General features: G+C 39.2%; 1 protein-coding gene across 14 annotated transcripts in view; it reads left to right on the forward strand.

Annotated features, from left to right (window-relative positions):
• afdna (afadin, adherens junction formation factor a) overlaps window positions 1-20,563 on the forward strand; it is a 106,122-nt gene that overhangs the window by 21,746 nt on the left and 63,813 nt on the right. For 8 of the 14 annotated variants that reach the window (XR_015761772.1, XR_015761771.1, XM_088001855.1 and 5 more), the window contains exons 2-8: window positions 13,083-13,278; window positions 13,353-13,465; window positions 15,101-15,258; window positions 15,374-15,534; window positions 17,644-17,801; window positions 18,406-18,490; window positions 19,690-19,827. Coding sequence is in view for 12 of the 14 variants with exons in the window: in XM_088001855.1 (XP_087857981.1) it covers window positions 13,083-13,278; window positions 13,353-13,465; window positions 15,101-15,258; window positions 15,374-15,534; window positions 17,644-17,801; window positions 18,406-18,490; window positions 19,690-19,827 (1,009 nt within the window). In the remaining 2 variants the exon portion in view is untranslated. The remainder of the gene's footprint in view (window positions 1-13,082; window positions 13,279-13,352; window positions 13,466-15,100; window positions 15,259-15,373; window positions 15,535-17,643; window positions 17,802-18,405; window positions 18,491-19,689; window positions 19,828-20,563) is intronic. The other 6 variants (XM_088001857.1, XM_088001866.1, XM_088001867.1 and 3 more) reach the window with 4 other exon arrangements.

Below are 20,563 nucleotides of genomic sequence, written 5' to 3' on the forward strand. Positions count from 1 at the left end.
TTTTCCCCTTTTAGTTCCCGTGGATTCCTTCAAAACTGTAGATTTAGTTCCTGCCTGGGTTCATTGTTTGTTTATAAGCTTTATTGCATGTTGAACAGTTTGTAGTGTGTGTGTGTGTGTGTTGGGATGACTTTCTCTTCCTCATATCTGAGATAAAACCTCCGACCAGCTGACCGTAGACAGGCTTAGGGTGGAATCCCCCCTTGGTACTGCAGGTGGGGCTGCAACAATATTGACTCAGGAGCTCAGTTCATTTTATTAGGCTCGTGTGTGTGTGTGTGTGTGTGTGTGTGTGTGTGTGTGTGTGTGTGTGTGTGTGTGTGTAAGAAAGGAATGACGCAGAGCAGTTGGAATCTGCTCCCATTATCCAGAAAGTTTCTCCTCCTCCCTTCTCTTAAAATTAATCTTTTCAATACCGCTAAAAAATTCAAATTCGAATGTAATCTTATGTCTCCATGGTTACGAGGGATTTGGCTATTTTACTTAATTAAAGACAGACGAGCAGTATCACTTTCTGCTCTGAGAATTAGATGGAGTATTTACATTTTTATGTTGGTTTTTTTCCCCCTGAAAACATCAGTTTTTATGAAAATTTGATTCATTCCTTCAGTTTTTGAGCATTTTTAGTTGAGCTGGATTCAAACTACTTACTTTTACTCTTACATTTACTTTAATAACGTTTTTAAGCAGTGTGCTGTGAGATGTAGTTATCCACACTTTTCATTTATGCTGGAGTAATGTTTTAAATTAATTTACATTTATACAATTTTTGTTGAAGTTTGCACGCAATCTTCGTCGTTCTGATGTTTTCTGCCTGCTGAGATTCTAGATGTTGTCACTGCAGGGCTGGGAAAAGGTTTTATGGGGCCTTAAGCTGAATAATTTGGGGGCCCGTCTTCCTGTTCAGGACTTCACCACCACTAATTGGCCAAGGTTAACCGCAATCACAGATTGATGTTTGCTGGGCTGTATTTGTGAACATACTGAGCTCAAAAATTGTTACCATGATAACAGAACAATCAAACGTTGATGCTTAATTTTTACACTTTTACAAAGTCAGCTTGCCAATACTTTTAAATCTTACATCTTTTAAATTTATCAGTGTTGAAACTGTCTAATCACTTTTAATAGTTTTACCATTCTTAATAAGAAAATACAAAAATGTTAGATCTAAGTTGAGTGTTATATGTTGAGGACCACTTATGCCTCCGTCTCACCATTTTAAATAGAGAAACATGAGAAAATTAAATAATTGAAAAAGTCCTAAAGTAAATATTTATGCATGTGGATTTTTTTGTGTAAAACTGAAGATGTTTGCATAACATTTTTTTCTTAAATAAAAAATATGTATATTTTTTTATTATTTAAATGTTTAATAATTACATGTTTTGCTTCCTGGTCTTGTGTTGGGGTAAATCATAAATTTATTTTAAAATAAAATAAATTACCGCAGAATAATTTATTTCAACGGAGGGGAAATACTGGCATTATATAATTTAACACATGAAAGAAAAAATAAAAATAAAATTTCCCCTTGATTATTTTATTTAATATTAAATTCGGATTTTAAGCATATATATATATATATATATATATATATATATATATATATATATATATATATATATATCTCAACATCAGACATTTCAGTACAGAAATGTGCAGTACTAGGCACAGCCAAGATACTGCGCAGAACCCTCAAGCTCCCAGGCCTCTGGTAGAGGACCCGAGCTCAGAGGATGAAAGAGACCACCCGCGGAGGGTGAGAAGGGAATTTTATATATATATTCAAGTTTTATTCAAATAAACGTACAATTTAAAAAGCAAACAATGGAGCATTTTGGAGAGTAAGGGAGAAAGTTGACCATATTTTTAAATGTTAAATATGTGGGAGGGGACCCATCTCAGATTATCCTGCCCCAGGCCCAGAAAAAGCTTCCAGCTGCCCTGGAAGATCGTCTCGGTTGTGAATGCTTCATGTTAGATTTATGTGGCGAAGCCTTTTGAGCTCTTTATGCCATAATTTATTTATTTGACACTAAACCCAGCTTATTGAATGATCGCCTCGGTTATAATTTAACTTCAGTTTTTTTCAGTGTAATATCTTGAAACGCAGACATGCAGTTCTGTTCAGGCTCAGTGGATAAAATGTCACACTCCAAGGCCAAAAGTGGTTCATTGGCTCAGATAAAGAGCTCTGGTTAGTTTCCTTAACACCTGATAACCCCCTGCCTACCATGCACGCACACACACACACACACACACACACACACACACACGCATCAAAAGACCTGCTATTTTTATGGTTGAAACGTGGAGGAAAGATCAACATAAACAAGATATAGTGGTGTGTGGATGTGTTGACGGTTGTTTCTGATTAAAACCTGGATTTTTATTTCGTTTTTGTTTCTCTTCTTGTTGCATGTTTTGAATCGGTGTTTCTCTGCTTTTAAGCTCGAACAGGAGTCGTGTTTGTAGTCCTTCTAAAATGAAAATAAGGGTCCCTTTGGTCAGAGAACCAGGCGGGTTGTTGTATTATAATCATAGAAAGACAATGAGGGAGCAGATGAGACTTTGAAGAGGATACCTGCGAGCATCTTCTGAGAAAAATGCAACAGCCCCAAGTATTTATGAATGTTTTACAGTTCTGATGCGTGCCAAATATAACAGCCTGCAGCCAGCGTTAATACACAGAGCACAAAAGTCTTTGATGGAGAAATTTATAAATAATTTGCATAAAAAATTGTGGATCTTGTACTTTTATGCTTTTATCTTTTGGATTCTCTTCATAAAAACAAAGTGTTTGATTCTTTCTTTAAAAAGCCGGAATCAAAGTTAGAGATCTTGATGTCTAAAATGATTTTATTATTTTATAAAAAGAAAAAACACAAGTTCTGATCTGCCTGAAAGAGAAGTTTGTAATGTAAACAAGTAAAGCAGGTTGCATAAGGCTGTCACAATAGGCAATAAATCATTTGATAAATTGAAATGAGTTAAATCATTTCCATTTGTATGATTGATGATTTTTCTCTTTTCTGTCTTTCTACCAAAAACTGGTGTTTTGGTCTCAGCTAGCCTTTTTTTTGAAGGACAACTTTGTTTACAGAGACTTCATATTATGGATATTTCAAATGTCGTCCATTAGAACTTAAAACTTGTTAATCTTTGAGAAGATGTTCTTCCATTATTATGCCATTACCATTATATCACTTGAAAATGGTTTCAAAACAACAATTTTATGGGAGAACCAAATGTAAATGCATATTCTGAACTAATAGAAAATATTGATTGAAATTGTTAGTTTCTGGGTTTTTATTCAGGCTGAACTGTCTAGGAGTAAACTGAATGATTTTGAGAAGACATCTTGAAAGTTGCATAGGGCTTTATGTTTTACAGAAAAGACGCTCAGCCCATAATGCATGAAGATGCTAAAACTTTCTTCAGCTAAACAGAAACAGGACTGGAGTTATCTTTGGACGTATAGAAGAAAAATCTACAGTCACAACTAGAATACCAGCGATCAGGCCTGAAACCTGGTGGACTCTGACATGAACCTTCACATAAAGACGGTTACAAAGTCGGCCTTCTATCACCTGAAGAGCATCTCCAGGATCAGAGGACTAATGTCAGAGTAAGATCTAGAGAAACTCATCCATGTATTTATCTTTAGTCACATTGATTACTGCAACAGCGTCTTCACAGATCTAATCTAAAATGATTCAAATTAAAACACTTTCCCTAGTTTATAAATCACTCAACGGCTTGGCACCAAAATACGTTGTTGTTATATCAACCTTGTCTGGCAAACTTGCATCAAACTGTTAGGAATCAGTAGTTTTTGATTATTTAGTTTGCCTTTGAGTTGATCATAATCTGTCAGCAGAAGATAAATCTGTTTCTGTCTGAGTAGTTGGGTTTATTACGCCTGAAAACGCTCTAGGTTCCTCTAAGATGAATTAAATCACTCTTAAACTCAAGTTCACCCTGATATATGAGACCAGTATTTATCTTCCATGAAGTCCATATAAATTTTCAGGTTTAAAAGCAGAGACTTATTGTCCATAAGGTTGAACTCTTCCTGCCCGTAAACCTGACCTGGGTGAGGGATGAGCAGCAGGTGGGACCGGTTTCAGGTGGCCAGTGTGTGAAATCAACTCACTTTCTCATACAAACCGAGACCTGACCTTTGACCTCTGCCGTTGGAGAACTTTGACCTGGAGGGTTTTTTTTTTCCCCAGAAAGCTTCATGGGTGGACTTAAGGTTGTCTGTTTAAAGCGGATTTCCTCGCCACAGCGGTTCTTTTGTCTCAGTCTGGCAGACATTTTACAGTTAATCCACTTGTGTTTAGTGTAACTTTTATAACTGGGCGTACAGCATTCCTGCGCTGAAATGAAAGAGATACAAATATGTGTGTGTGTGTGTGTTGGGGCTTTTTGAAATGAAAACATGCAGCACTTGAAGGAGGATCTTCAGTGGTTTTGTTACTGCTGCTCAGACCGAACAGAGATCATTAAAACACAGAGTTGTTGATCCTATGAATGTTATGATAGAAACAAAACTTATTCCTCCCCAACTTACAGATTTTAACACCAAAATATTTCATAGTTTTTTCATTATTTGACTAAATTTGATAGAGCTTTATAATAGGACTGTTTGTATATTTACAGAAGTTATCCAAATAAACAAAACAGTATGCCATCTTTGTAGTCCAGTTATATTCCTTAAATAAACTGCTATTTAAGGAAGTAATGATCAGGATTATTTATGTCTCCTGCTGGCTTCCTTACCTGATTACAGTGAAATAACGCCATTACTCCATTATTATCACATGGTGTAAAACAGTATGGTGATTGTCCCATTTCCTCACCAATGACTTAGAAAAGCAGTGAGCTCCAGAGTTTCATTCAGATAACGTTTCTGAGTCGCTAGGCTAATGCTAGCCTTATTGCTGTCTGTTTTGATATGACTCTTTGGTATAGATTTGGTTTGTCACTTTTCATTATGCTTAACGATTCATGAACAAAACTGAGAGAAAAAGTTGTTTGTTTTATAAACCTGAATAAACCTCACACTTGTGCAAAATCAGCAAAATAATATGCCCTGTGTGAATTAAAGTTTTGCTAGCTGTGCACACAAAATATAGCAGAGATTTGCCAAATGTAGCAAAATGATGCCCTGCTGCTCACAAAATTAACAGATACACCCCCTCCCCCCCCAAAAAAAAGATTGTAATTAGTTTATTAGCTAATAGTCGTACAGTTCTAGAGTTAGATTTTAGTTTAGTTGTGTGTGAAATTGCTCATTTTTGCAAATTTGCTTTCTGAGCTAGTAATTAAATCCAGATGTTTCTGGGGTGTGTGCAGAGGGGCAATAAAATAAATCTAACTCCTGGAACACTCGTAGTGCCAAAAAACCAACTTTATTAAGAAAACCAACTCCATCAGGTCATCACAAAACATAAAATAAGTGCAGTTCAAATGAAGAAGTGCTTATTGGTTAGCCTGTTTGCTTGGTTGTTTTCCTCTCGGTGCAAAAACACAAAATCCTACCAACTAATTTTGGTCTAGTTTCTTGGTGCCCTTGAAATGAGACAAAACTAACTTAGTGGTAACTTTTCTGCAAGAAATAAGAGCTTGTTTTAAGTTAGTAATTCCTTATTATTGATTTAAAAAGTACTGGTTCAATTGTTAGATTATTTTCACTTCTAACAATACATGTTTCTCATGTTATAAGTGAAATAATCTGTCAATGGGATTAGTACTTTTTACATCAATATTAAGGCATTATTGACTTAAAACGAGCTCTTAAATCTCGCTGAAAAGTTTCTTGTAAGTTAGTTTTGTCTCATTTCAAATGTACTAAGATATTTGCACTAAAAGCTGGACCATAAATACTTGGTAAGATTTTGTTTTTAAAATTATTTTTAACTGAGTTTTTATTTTAGAGATGCAGAAAAAAATAATCAACTCCTAGTCCTGGGAATTCTGAATCGATTCAAAATACACATCAATATTTAAATATCTATTTAATTTTTTAAAAATAATTATTTGATTATATGTTTTTATTCAAGAAAAAGCCAGTCAGCTAAGCTAATCTTAATCTGGTAATTTAAGAGAGATTTTTTTGCAGAAGCCTATTTTTGTTTATTACTGATGACAGGATGGAACTGTATATCATTTTAAATAAATGTTATATTTGCTTACAGTCTTTTGTTTCTTGTTATTCACATAATTTAAACAGAATCTATAGTTTTATTTTAATAGAAAAATTGGTTTCAGAATTAAAAATAGTTTCTGAATCGAATCATGAGCCTAAAAATTGGAGTTGAATCATTAGACCAGTGTTTCTCAACCTTTTTTGGGCCAGCGCCCCCCTGGCCTTTATCCAGGTCTAATTAAAAACATAAATAAGTGATCAGTTATTCACTGTTATGGTCGGTAAGATACATTTATTCTCAGTAGTAGATGTGGTCTAAACAAACCCATGGCACTTCAACAATATTATTTTACCTTTTATCTGGAAATAGTGTCCGTTTATTCTTGCCATACAGACTCTGTATTAATTATTGATTGAAAGGTCTTGCCATACCAGTTTATTCCTCTGTATTTACTTTAGTTTCTTAGTTTATTCTTGCATTTTGTTCTTCATTCATTTCCATTTAGTTTCCTTTGATTATTATCCTCTCTTGGTTTATTGCTATGTCCACTTTAGTTTCTTTCCTGTTGCTAGATTTATTTTATCATGTATTGACGCTCACCATCATTAATTTTCACTCATCACCTGCTGCGCCGCCAAATCGTCATGTTTCACATCATGTGTTGATTTTTCACTGTTCAACGTCGGATTCTCTGTTTTTATGCCATAATTCACATCTAGTTCATCGCTCCGTTTTATGTCCTGCTTCTCCTGTTTCAGAGTTTTGCGTAATGGCGTCTTTATTATTTTAACCCCCTAAGGTGCAGGGTGGTCGGGAAGCGTATCGATGGGGAAAAGGCAGACTGACATAAACCTTTTAAAACAACGGAAATAATTTCTGCATTCTGATTATTGAAATTTAAAAGTGCCGTGTTGTTCTATCACCCCCGTTTCATACCGGACCACTTACAGCTCTGGTGTTATCGCTATAAAATGAAGGCCCTCTATCGTGGTATCACCATGGAGGGATTTCTTTATTTAAATGGGTTCATTTTTCAGAGAGATACAAAGTGAGGGTATCGTGATTTTAGCTACCAGTAGCAGGAGAACGGAGCTGCGCCAAGAAGCTAACAGAAGCTACAAACACTGAATGGAAGAAGAGCTGCCATCGATACAGTTGCAGCCAAGCATGATTTAATGTTAAACAATACAGTTTTACCAAGTTGCTCAGAGTCTAAACTGGCATTGTTGTGCATTTAAGGTGTAAAGTTTACCTTTGACCAAACGCCCCCCAAAGGCATCCCAGCGCCCTCCTTTTGTAAAAATGTCCGCCAGCGCCCCCTGCCGTCCTCTGAACACCCCCTGGGGGGCGGTACTGCCCATGTTGAGAACTGCTACATTAGACACTGAAAGATTCACATTTCCAGAGCCCTGCTCTTTTTTCTTGTCAGAAAAGCTGAAGTAGGTTCAGTTCTGCATATTCTGCTAGAAAATCTTCTCCATGTTTTGGTGAGAGAAATGTTGCATTGACTGCAGCCACGTTGTTAATCATTAAACACCCCGATAGTAGAAGTCACAAACATCTCTGCATGTCAACTTCCAGCTTAGACGCACTTTAGATCTGCCGTATAGCAGCTATCTGCAGACTTGACCTACTTTCTTTCTGGATCATAAATAGTTCTGTCTCTGAAGCTTGCAGGTTTAGCGTGAAGTATCAGTCATTGTGTGTGAACGTCTTTGCTTTACGCGGCGGAGACGAGGGATTAAGATGCAGCACAGAGCCCTGCAGCGCTCTGACTTACAGTAATTACACCGAGTTGGTTCATTTGCTCAGATTAGAGATGAATATGTGTGCATAATTAGGAAAAAATGATTTCATGCAGCAGGAGGATAAAATTAAAAACATTTTAATTCAGGATATTTTGAGATTCAAGTAAAAAAAAAAAAAAAAATCAGGCCCATGCTGGAATAGATTAGTTTTTATGTTTTGGTTTCTGTTTTGAAGATATTCTACAGCTGGATGAGTGTTGCATCTTATAATTATTAACATAGTTAATGTGATAAAGAAAATCAACGGATGTGTAGATCGTTTTATTTACTACTTATTCTTTTTATAATTTTGTTGTAGTTTCCTTGTTTTGTATTTCTTTGTATTGATTAAACCTTTTAGACAAAATGTGTTTACCGTAGTTAAGTCATTTTAACCTTGTTTTTATAAGCTTTGTTTTGAGACATAGACACTTTATCGCCGTTGAACTGTACATTTAAAATATAAATATATAGCAAAATTTTGTTGCAAGGGTCCATTAATAATAAAATAAATAAGCAAAACATAGTGAGTGTTGTCCAGGGAGAACAGAAATGTCAATGTGCATTGTCCCAACCAAACATCTTAAAAGTAAATTAAATCACTGTTCTTCTTTTATGTTTTAACCTCTGGTCTTTCTGTGCAGCTTAACAAAAATCCAAAATGAAGAGTTCAACCCTTGATTTTTTTTTTTTTTTTAGAGCCACAGCTCTTTGTTGTTCAGGAATGGGGAATGTTGCACAGAGGCATGCACACATGCATGCAGGGTACAAGTATGCAGCTCTGGGCCAATAGCAGCAGTAGAGAGAGAGAGAGAGAGAGTGTGTGTGTGTGTGTGTTCCACTGAACTTGAGTAAACTTGTTTGTTGATGAGTCAATTCTACAAAGTCAATACAACTATCAGGGTTTCCTTAAATTGTCCTATAACAATTGGCTTTACTTCATGACTGGACTTGACCGTATTATGTAATTAATTGTATCTGAATCTTTACTCTGTGACTGAGTTTCATTGGATTGGGCTGCATCAGAAAGAACTAGGAAATTAAATATGTCAGTAGTTCCCTGAGCAGGTTTACTATTGTATGCATATGAAGTAGATTAAGTTTCTCTTAGTTGCTGTTGAGTACTATCAATCTACATTACCTGCTTTCTGCTACAAAAAGAGATAAATTCTCTGATTTTAATTGGTTGAATTGCAGCAGAAGGCGGGGCTTGACCAGGGAATCATTCCTACAAGAACCAGAACTGCATGTATATTTATATTTCAAGCTACAAAAATAAACGGTGATTAATCTGATTAAATATTTTACTCGACTGAACCCTATCAGTAATATTAGTGATTATTTCTAGCTTTCTAGTTTGAGCTTCATTTTGATACCAGAACAATTCAGATAATCCCTGTAGTTTCTGAGATGTATAAAATTAACTTTTGGCATGACGTTTTGAGCAGCTTTACACTGCAAAACACAAAATCTCACCAAGTAATTTTGGTCTAGTTTCTAGTGCAAATATCTTAGTGGACTTGAAATAAGACAAAACTAACTTGGAAGCAAATTTTCATCAAGATACAGGAGCTTGTTTGAAGTCAATAATTCCTTAATATTGATTTAAAAAGTACTAGTTCAACTGGCAGATTATTTCAAGGGAAAATGTCTTAAAAGTGAAATAATCTGTCAATGGAATTGGTCCTTTTTAAATCAATATTAAGGAATTATTGGCTTAAAACAAGCTGTCATTTCTTGCTGAAATTTACTTGTAAGTTAATTTTGTCTTTTAAGTGAACTAAGATATTTTTCCCTAGAAATGACTTGGTAAGATTTTGTGTTTTTGCAGTGTAAGGGGTTAACTTGAACCTTGTGTACTTAAGTATAACATCGTTAAGGTTTTGCTCCTTCAATGAAGCTGAAAGGTTTTAATGAGTAGCCTGGCGCTAACAGAGCTAGCGTTGGTTGTGAAGCATAGCAGCAGCTGGCGTTTTGTAGCGTTTTGCTATTTTTTTTTGGGTGCCATCTGGTGTTCAGAGTTGAGTTGGACACATTAAATGCAGCAGCGACGCTTCTGCCTTGAACTTGAACTGCGTGTGTGTTTGGACTGGGCCGTTGTGACTGCGGTCCTGCTGACCGCCGCGTTAATTATCCACTTCTCTCTTTCTCTCTCTCTGAGCCTGGCTTTGTTTGAAACCAAGAAGACTAGTGTCTCCACAGTAACAGTTACTAACGGTTACGCAAGCTTGACAACGGCAACCCGCGATGACCCACATTCCAGCAGTAAATCACAACACACACACAGACACACATTCCTGACTCCACCCGTCGCCGCCGATCGAAACTGCGCTCAGCGTTTCCACTCCACCAAACAAACGAGGGAAAGAAAGTGTTGCTGTGTAGAAAAATGTAAACATCTCTATCAGTTTCCTGCCTTTTCTTGCATCTTTTGAGTTTTTTTTTCTCAGTTTCTGAATACATCGGACTCCATCAGCTCCCGTCTCACGTTAGTTCAGGGTGTCCAAACTTTTGCACCGAGGGCCACAACTGTGAAGCTAAAAGCAGCCGTGGCAACAAAAATTTAGTATTTTTTGTTATGAAATGACAATCTAAAACCTAAAATGATTCCATTGTAAAAACAAACTAAATATGCAATATTTTGACGATGTTTTTGGAGGCGTTTCTAGGCTAAAAGAACTCGATCCAACTCTCTCCCTTTCTTTTTTAAACATTCTCATTTAGCCTGGTTTCATAAATGGGTGCGCCCTCTTCCTACTTTCAAGTAAAAGTTGCTGGAGGCAGCAAATAATTATTTTAGTTATAGATTAATCAATTTTTCTGACAGTCAAGTAAAAGTTGCTAGAGGCAACAAATTATTATTTTGGTTATCGCTTAACCGATTTTTCTGCTGATTAATCACATAAAAATTGGCACATGTGACAGATCTCTCATTTAACTAAAGAGTTGTTTTTTATAATACAAATACATTAAAATCTGCACATGAACTCCTTTTGAACTGCCTAAAACAGAATAAAATTATGTATTTTTTGTACAGTTTTGGATTTATTACTGCTTTGTGTGTTGTAATGTCAGCAAAATGGTCATTTTTACACAGCGTATAATCTAGTTAATGATTAATCGATTACTAAATTATTTGAGGGTTATTAAACTAATCATTTCAGCCCTACTTTGTACTATCAAATTAAAATGAAAGCAAAAAAATGAAGTTGACAAAAGAAGATTTTGATTTGTCTTCGGCCTCTTTTCACTTTAATTTGTTTTAAGCGCATAAAGCTGTGATATTCGTGAATTGTGGACCACACAGAATCTTTCCAAGGGCCACAAATGGCCCCCGGACCGCATTTTGGACATCCCTGCCTTTAACTGTTGCTCAAATGCTGACATGGCGTTTTTTAATTTAATATTCAAATTCTGAGGAAATGTGTCCTCGGATGACTTCCTGTAGATTCAGGTTATTTCCTCTTTTAATTCTTTCAGACTTACTTCATGCAACAAACCTGCGAAAGCAGATCTGTTTTTCTTTGGTTTTCGATACCAGATAACGCTCGCATAAGGAGAATGGAATGCTGGGAATTTGTGAGACGTTTCTGGTGTCGTCTGATGAAACATGAGGTCAAATTTTCTTTTTTTTTTTTCTTTTTACTGCTGTGCGCTCCGGCGGCATCAGAAAACGACGGCGTGTTTGCGTTTCAGGCTTTTCTGCTCCATTGCTGTAGGAGCCGAATGGCCATGTTTGAGCTTGTATCTGTTTGTTTGCCCGAAGGAGAGATTTCCTTAAACAAGCGGCGCAAACCAGAGGGGGGAGAAGACGAGATAATAAAGTTGAAGCGGAGTTAATTGATTCGATTTACAGGTCAGGGAGGAAGTGGGCTTTTCCTGGAAATTACTGTCATTTGCTTCTAATTACGGGGAAAATGGAGATTTCCTCTCAAAACGAACTCAAGAGATTTAATTCAAAACAATTTAACTTTAAATTGTCCAATTTAAACCTGTAAAGTTTCTGACCTGGTTAGTTTTGTTTGAGTTTTTAATTCCTCCTTAATAAAAGTTTAGCTTTTGTTCAATTCACTTCAAGATTCTTCCACTGAAAAAGAGTTAAATTAAAAATATAAACTCATCTGAAAATGTCAACAATCACAGTCCATACATGAAGGGGAGTTTCCAAAATGTGGTCCGGGGGCTTTTCATGGCCCATGATTTTCATGATTTTCATGATTGTGTCTGGAACTGTTTTTCTTTTTTGTTGTTGTTTCGACTCAAATTAGACATTAAAATTAAACAAATTAGACAAAATAACTGTGGTATAAAAATAATTTACCATTTTCCATTTAATTCGGATCTCTTCAAATTTTGCAAATTGCAATCTGTCTGAAAAAATAAGTCTTGCCATTCTTTATAACAATTATTAGTCTTTAAATAAACTTTTCATTTTTTATTTAAATTTAGATCACATTTGTTTGACTTCTACTCAAAAGTTGACTTTATTGAACTTGGCTAAAGCAAGCATATTCAACGAAACAGTGCAATAAATCCTGATTCTGCTGCTCAGAAATTACATGTTTATTTTTTCAGTGGTTACCTAAAAATTGGCTGCATTTCTTTAAATAAGTTAAATATTTAACTTATTTAAATAAGTTAAATATGCAAAAGCCTTTTTATGCTTTTTGTCTGTAATAATTCAAAGACGTTTCTGACTATTATTTTATTTGTTTAAAGTATTACATGTTTAGTTTATTATTGATTAGATCATTTTTTTTGTACAAGTCCTTTTGATTTCCCCATTTTGTCCCATGTGACCAAAAGTTTGTCTTGCATGGAATGTGGCAGAAATCAAACATTGACTTTGAAAGAGCTTTGATTGGTGAGAAGCAGCTTCACCATTTTCCATATTTTCTACGTTCTAAACTTTTTTTTTTTCAATAAAAATCCTCCATTATGGTTATTATCTTGCAGCACAGTCTGACATTAACAACAGTTTAGGTTTATTTTATCTGCCGGTTTACTTTTTTCTTTCATTGTTGTCTAATTCTGCATATAAACACAATTGTTGTAAATTCTGCTCATGTTTTTGCAGTTTCCAGTCTAAATAAACACATAATGGACGCTGCGTTTGTTATGCTTTTTTCCTCAAAAGGACCTGGAGTTCCATGGCGTGATGCGGTTCTACTTCCAGGACCGGGTGGCCGGGAACTTCGCCACAAAGTGCATCCGGGTCTCCAGCACGGCGACGACGCAGGACGTCATCGAGACTTTGGCGGAGAAGTTCAGGCCGGACATGAGGATGCTGTCGTCGCCCAAGTACTCGCTGTACGAGGTCCACGTCAGTGGCGGTGAGTCCTGTGGGCCGTGCGGCTCCTGGCCCAGACAGCCGACTGCTGCATGAACCGCTGGCTTTATGTTTCAGAAGAGCGCCAGCTGGACCTGGACGAGAAGCCGCTGGTGGTTCAGCTCAACTGGAACAAAGACGACAGGGAGGGACGCTTTGTCCTGAAGAATGAGAACGATGTCCTGCCCAAGGTGAGACGCAGAACGCCGCATCGCACCACATCATGCTGCATCGCACCACAACATGCTGCATCGCTCCGCATCGCACCACAACATGCTGCATCGCTCCGCACCGCACCACACCACACCACAACATGCTGCGTCGCTCCGCACCGCACCACAACATGCTGCATCGCTCCGCGTCGCACCACAACATGCTGCATCGCTCCGCGTCGCACCACAACATGCTGCATCGCTCCGCGTCCCACCACAACATGCTGCATCGCTCCGCGTCACACCACAACATGCTGCATCGCTCCGCATTGCGCCGCATCATGCTCCATCGCTCCGCACCGCACCACACCACACCACAACATGCTGCATCGCTCCGCACCGCACCACAACATGCTGCATCGCTCCGCGTCGCACCACAACATGCTGCATCGCTCCGCGTCGCACCACAACATGCTGCATCGCTCCGCGTCACACCACAACATGCTGCATCGCTCCGCATTGCGCCGCATCATGCTCCATCGTGCCACATCATGCTGCATCGCTCCGCATCGTGCCGCATCATGCTGCATCGCTCCGCATCGTGCCGCATCGTGCCGCATCGTGCCGCATCATGCTGCATCGCTCCGCATCGTGCCGCATCATGCTGCATCGCTCCGCATCGTGCCGCATCATGCTGCATCGCTCCGCATCGTGCCGCATCGTGCCGCATCGTGCCGCATCATGCTGCATCGCTCTGCATCGTGCCGCATCGTGCCGCATCGCTCCGCATCGTGCCGCATCGCTCCGCATCATGCTGCATCGCTCCGCATCGTGCCGCATTGCGCCGCATCATGCTCCATCGTGCCACATCATGCTGCATCGCTCCGCATCGTGCCGCATCATGCTGCATCGCTCCGCATCGTGCCGCATCGTGCCGCATCGTGCCGCATCATGCTGCATCGCTCCGCATCGTGCCGCATCACGCTCCATCGCTCCGCATCGCTCCGCATCGCTCCGCATCGTGCTGCATCGCTCCGCATCGCTCTGCATCGTGCTGCATCGCTCCGCATCGCTCCGCATCGTGCTGCCTCGCTCCGCATCATGCTGCATCGCTCCGCATCGTGCCGCATTGCGCCGCATCATGCTCCATCGTGCCACATCATGCTGCATCGCTCCGCATCGTGCCGCATCGTGCCGCATCATGCTGCATCGCTCCGCATCGTGCCGCATCACGCTCCATCGCTCCGCATCGCTCCGCATCGCTCCGCATCGTGCTGCATCGCTCCGCATCGCTCTGCATCGTGCTGCATCGCTCCGCATCGCTCCGCATCGTGCTGCCTCGCTCCGCATCGTGCTGCATCGCTCCGCATCGCTCCGCATCACACCACATCGCGCCGCATCACAAAAAAGACGGAGCTTTAGCATTAGCATTAGCATTAGCTGCTGAGTTTCTGACTGATTAACCCTCACATCCATCCATCCATACATACATATTGTTTGTCCATCTGCCCATTTGTGCCTCTGTCTGTCCATCCATCCACTCCTCCCTCCCTCTGAAGTCCTGCTGCTTTATTCCTTCTTTCCTTTCTCTCTGAAGTTCGATTCTTTCCTAACCTGGTTTCTTTTTGCAGAAACATTTTTGCTCTGATTTACTTTTTGTCTGATTCTCGCCAGAAGAGTCAGAGTAACGGACCGGAGAAGGAGAAAGACGGAGTGATACAGAACTTCAAAAGGACTTTGTCCAAGAAGGAGAAGAAGGAAAAGAAGAAGAGGGAAAAGGAGTTTGCTCGGATCCCAGACGGAGACGAACAGATTCTGAGCCGCGAGGACGGGTAAACCAAACCGGCTGCACACTGCTTGACCTCTGACCTGTCTGTTCCTCCTCCTGTGTTTTTCTTTTTTTAATCCACATCCTCCACCGTCTGTCTGCATATTTTGATGATTTAGAGAGAACAACCGTCTGGCGGCGGAGGTTTATAAGGACATGCCAGAAACCAGCTTCACCAGGACGATCTCCAACCCGGAGGTGGTGATGAAGAGGAGGCGGCAGCAGAAACTGGAGAAACGGATGCAGGAGTTCATGAGCAGCGATGGAAGGCCGGAGTCGGGTACGTTAAACGTTGGTTGATGCCGTTTAAATTCTGCTGCTCAGATCGTTACAACGAAACAAAAACAATGCCGTTACCACGGTTTGGGTCTCCAGATGCAGAGCAAAGCAGGAAAAACGTTCAGATGTTTTCATTACTGGAGGTCAAAGGGTTTCAATAATTTGAAAAGATTTTAAGTCTCCCAAGTTGTTTCCTGTTCAGATTCATTTCTGGATCAAATATTTGGCAGAGAGCATTCTGGATTTTTAAAATGTTGTCCCCAAACCAATCTGTCTCCAAAAAATACACATTTATAATTATTAGTTCCTTCACTGAATCATTGTACATCCTTGAAAACTAAAGACGGTGAAGCACATCCCATCTCTTTTTCTCTGTTTCAAGTATTTTGACCTAACAGCTACAGTTTGCTGAAATGCTAGGCTAATGTTAGCATGTTTCCTCTCTGTTTTGATATGACTCACTGATTATTTGGCTCCAAACCCACTTAGTCCAAAAGCAAAGCTAAAAAAAAAACCTTTCCAGAGAAGATGCTGCTATATTTTCATAACTAAGCATAAAGCTTTAGAATAAATCTTTGTTTTGCTGGAGTCGAGTCTCATGTGATCCCAGAGTTAATCTGCAGAGTGACCTGAACATCACAGGTCGCTGCTGCTGCTGCTTTGGACTCTCATCAGGATCTACAGAAAGGTTTAAATCAAAGTTTATGCCGATGGTTTTCAGTAGCAGCTCGTTTTCATGCGCTGACTCGGTTCTGTTGCGTCTCGGTCTGCAGGTTTTGGTGATGATGAAGCCATGTTTGTTGTCGTAGTCGGCATTGATCTTTTGACGTGGCTGTAACCGAACCCCAGGAGCGCCATATGTTGTTAGAAAGTCTCACGCCGGCATGTTTACACACACTGAGAGGCATGTGGAGTGAATGGCACAAACACGCTGACTGGTTGGGTTTGTGACTCAGGCATTACCTAATCGCTGCGCCAGACAGACAGATGGAAGGACGAGTGAAGCGGCTCTAAAAGCGGCTCTAACCGCTGTCTGGTCCGGACAGCTGGTGAGGCAGAAACTCTCCTCTGCAGAAAATACAGCTTCTAAAAATACCTCTGGAATATTTCTGAAACACTTTTTAACACAATTTTTACCTAAATTCCTTATAAAGCTGTAATACAGAGTCCTGCAGGGGAGTCTCACTGTCTACAGCACTTTGAAGAAACTTTGATTATACGAGTTAAAACAACATCTAAATTCCCTTTTGGGAATTAATAAAGTATTTTTGAATTGAATTTGTTTCTTTGAAAACTGGGTGTGTGCCTCTAAGGTCAACTTTTGGACATTTACTCCAAGTATCTACCTGTTTAAACACTAGAAAAATTCACCTGTACTAAGTAATTTTGGGGAAGTGGGAAGTTCCCTTTATGAAAGCTGCAGAATGTTGTGATAGTTTGGTATGAAACAGATAATCTGTGGAAAAAATCGACCTCCTCTGTCTTCTCCCACTTCCAATGCTTTTGGTTTTGAAGCTGGGCGACATGGCTGAAAACTTTATCACGATATCAGTTGATATCGATAATTGTTGGTTAGTTTTTTTATTATAAATATCTGAAATATTGCCGATCTTGTGACATTACCTTTCCTGTTTTATCCACGGTTTTTACTCCATGCCGTTTTATTTTTAAGTCGTTACGAGGCACAGTGGTGATATCTGAAGCTGCTGCTGCACCAGTTACTCAGCAGGTGGTTGCTGGGCAACCAAAGAATGAGTGAGTTGCTAGGCAACCAAAGAATGAGTGAGTTGCTAGGCAACCAAAGAATGAGTGAGTTGCTAGGCAACCAAAGAATGAGTGAGTTGCTAGGCAACCAAAGAATGAGTGAGTTGCTAGGCAACCAAAGAATGAGTGAGTTGCTAGGCAACCAAAGAATGAGTGAGTTAGTTGATTCCACCAACCTAACTTGGCTAGAATGCTGTGCGGTTCTGGATCGGAGTTCTGTGAAATTATTGAATATTCTGTCAGACGCTGTACCAATTGATATTGATCACGTGTCTTTTGTTATTGATTTGTTGTCCAGCCCTAGTTTGGGTTCATCTGAATGCAACGATTGCTCTGCTGTCTGCAGGGGGAACTTTGAAGATTTACGCTGACAGCCTGAAGCCCAACATCCCTTACAAGACCATCCTGATGTCCACCAGAGACACGGCCGACTTCGCTGTGGTGGAGGCGCTGGAGAAGTACGGGCTGGAGAAGGAGAACCCCAGAGAGTACTGCATAGCCCGGGTAAAAACCCAGCCGCTGCACCAAACCATAGCAAACAAGTCCTGCTTAATGGTTTTACTAAAGTAGAAGCAGCACTACAAGTAAAAGTAGCGAATACCTGAACAAAACATCAGTCTTTAAAAATGACATAATCAGACAATCTCATGATAAATTAAAATGAACTAAATAATTTAATTCATATTTTTAAAGGCCAATTTTGTTTAGAAACTTGATAATTCATTTCATTTGTTTTTTTATTTTTGTTTCATTTATTGTTTTTATTTATTTGGAAATTTAAAATATTAAAATATGCAAAATAATAAAAAAAATATTCCAATTCAGTTTCTTTCATTATAAAACTTGCAAAACTTTAACAGAACTGCAGGTTTTTGTCTGTATTTGGTGAATTTTTGGTTAAAACGAGCTTTGCTTCAAGCTTTGATCCTTTCATCTAAACATCTTAAAATCAATTTGTATTCCTATTCAGCATTAATTTAATCAATTAAAAGCTTTACATTTAAACTCAAACATATTTTTAGTGTCATTAAAATCTTCGTAAACATATTAGATGTGTCTTGGAACTGGTTCAACCCGTTTTAACTTTTATTTGTCTGGATGTTTGCAGCAGGAGGAGAAGACTGGTAAAGAGGTGATCCTGGATGATCTGGACTGCCCTCTGCAGATCCTCAGGGACTGGCCTGCAGACAGAGGTAACCAACCAACCGGATCCACTTCCTGCTGTCTTTTGATTGCTGCTGCCCCCTTCTGCTCCAGAGCTGTCATTACAGCTTTTTTTTTTCTCTGAATGCATATTTTTGCTTGAGTCATTTTGCCAAATTTTCTTCTGTCATTTTATCCTGTCAGAACTTGATTTAGAAGCTTTAAACAAACACTTGAAACAAACAAATTTTAATCCAAACGCAAACAAGGTGGGTGAATAGAAAAACAAGTTTTCAAAAGATAATTGTATTTATTAACGGGACAAAGGTGTCCAAACCAAACGGCCAATGTCAAAGTCTAATTGCTTCTATTGTAAAATGATGAATTAACTGTCATAAACATTTATTTATTTATTTGGATTGGTTAACTAGCCACACCCGGGGCGTATTAGTGCCAGACATGTAGAACCAAGAAGCAGGATAAAGGTTCTGAGGCTCGCCAGGTCTGGCTTGTAATCAGTGCACCCTTATTTAGTGGCCTAGTCAAAGTTTGGACTTAAATCTGAACTGAGACAATCAGCCTGCAAAAACACAAATTCTTACCAAGTATTTCAGTCTAATTTCTGGTGCAAATATCTTAGCAAACTTGAAATAAGACAAAAGCTTAGAAGAAACTTTTCAGTAAAATATAAGAGCTTGTTGCAAGTCAATAATTCCTTAAATCTCAAGTGAAATAAAATAAGTACTTTCTCATGAATATTGAGGAATTATTGACTGCAAGTTAGTTTTGTCTTATTTCAAGTGAACTAAAGTATTTGCACTAGAAACCAGTCTGAAAATACTTGGTAAGATTTTGTGTTTTTGCTGTGTGGAGCGACTTTTAGCAGGCGGATTATGCTTGAAGACTCTTTTGTGTGACTGAATTGAAAAAAACAAAGAAGAAATTGCTCCACAGCAACACAACTGACTCAAGCTTTTGTAAATCAATTTCAGCAACAAGGCAGTTCAAAGTGCTTCAAAGTGAAATGTTATTGTCTGTTCTAACCTGAGCTGATGGGAGAATATAGATATTATTTAAGAGGAGTCCTAGGATGGAGCCTTGCGGTACCCCAAATTTGTTTTCCTAAGATCAATTTTCAGATGTTAAGTCCCGGTTTGTGTTTGCTCTGAATTGCAGCTTTGAAGCTTTATTATATTTTATTTTACTCTGCCGAGTTTTTTGTAAAAGTTGTGTTTCTTTACGGCATCAGGAGCGATGGTGTTCCAGCTGAAGAAGAGGCCTCCGGATTACCAGGCCAGGAAGGGCAGGAAGGACGACAAGGGGCTCAGGGGGAAAGATGGCTCCATGCCGCCGGAGAAACTGCCTTACCTGGTGGAGCTGAGTCCAGGTACGACCACAACATGTATTATTTTATTATTTTATATTATCTGCCACTGTAGCAGCAGGAAAATGACCAGTAGCTTCAGGGGGAGATTCTCATCCTGTTATGACCGAATCCGGACAGCAGGTGGCAGTGCTACGTTTCCTGTAGGTTCAGTTTGAAATGAGTCATTTAGCTGTATTTGCCTGCAAGGAAGACAAATTACTTGAAATTATATAGACTAAAGTAGAAGGATAAACCGAATATATTGAGATTTATTTGTAGGAATGTGAAAGGTAAGTTTTGTCATAAAATCCTGGATTAGTGTTAAGCCTGATGAAATTATTAAAAGATGCTTTCTAGTCATTTTTGGTGGCCCTTCCCTGATTACCGTCTGCCCTAACAGCTTGTCTCTTGCTACTGATCCCCCTCCTCTCTCTTTGCTTCTGGTAACCCTCATCATCCCACATCATTAACTTCCCTGACCCAAAGGTGACCCAGAAACTTCCACCCACCTGGTTCTGGGTGGTGAGTTTCTGGGTAACCCGACGCCCTGATTCAGGAGAAAACTAACACATCTACTTCATACTGACTGCAGGGTTTTACTGGTCTCTGGTAGTGGGTGAAGTGGGATTATAAGCTGGTTTGGCGACTGATTTATTGCTGCCAGGCCTGGCTGTGTGAGTGTGTGAAGGTTACTTTTATTTCTGTGACAGCCATGTTGGCTGAAAAATAAAGAAAATGTAATAAGAAGGGTTTTATA

Source organism: Poecilia mexicana, unplaced genomic scaffold (assembly GCF_051168715.1).
Source record: "Poecilia mexicana isolate PSO_F unplaced genomic scaffold, ASM5116871v1 scaffold_21, whole genome shotgun sequence".
Taxonomy (NCBI): Eukaryota; Metazoa; Chordata; class Actinopteri; order Cyprinodontiformes; family Poeciliidae; genus Poecilia; species Poecilia mexicana.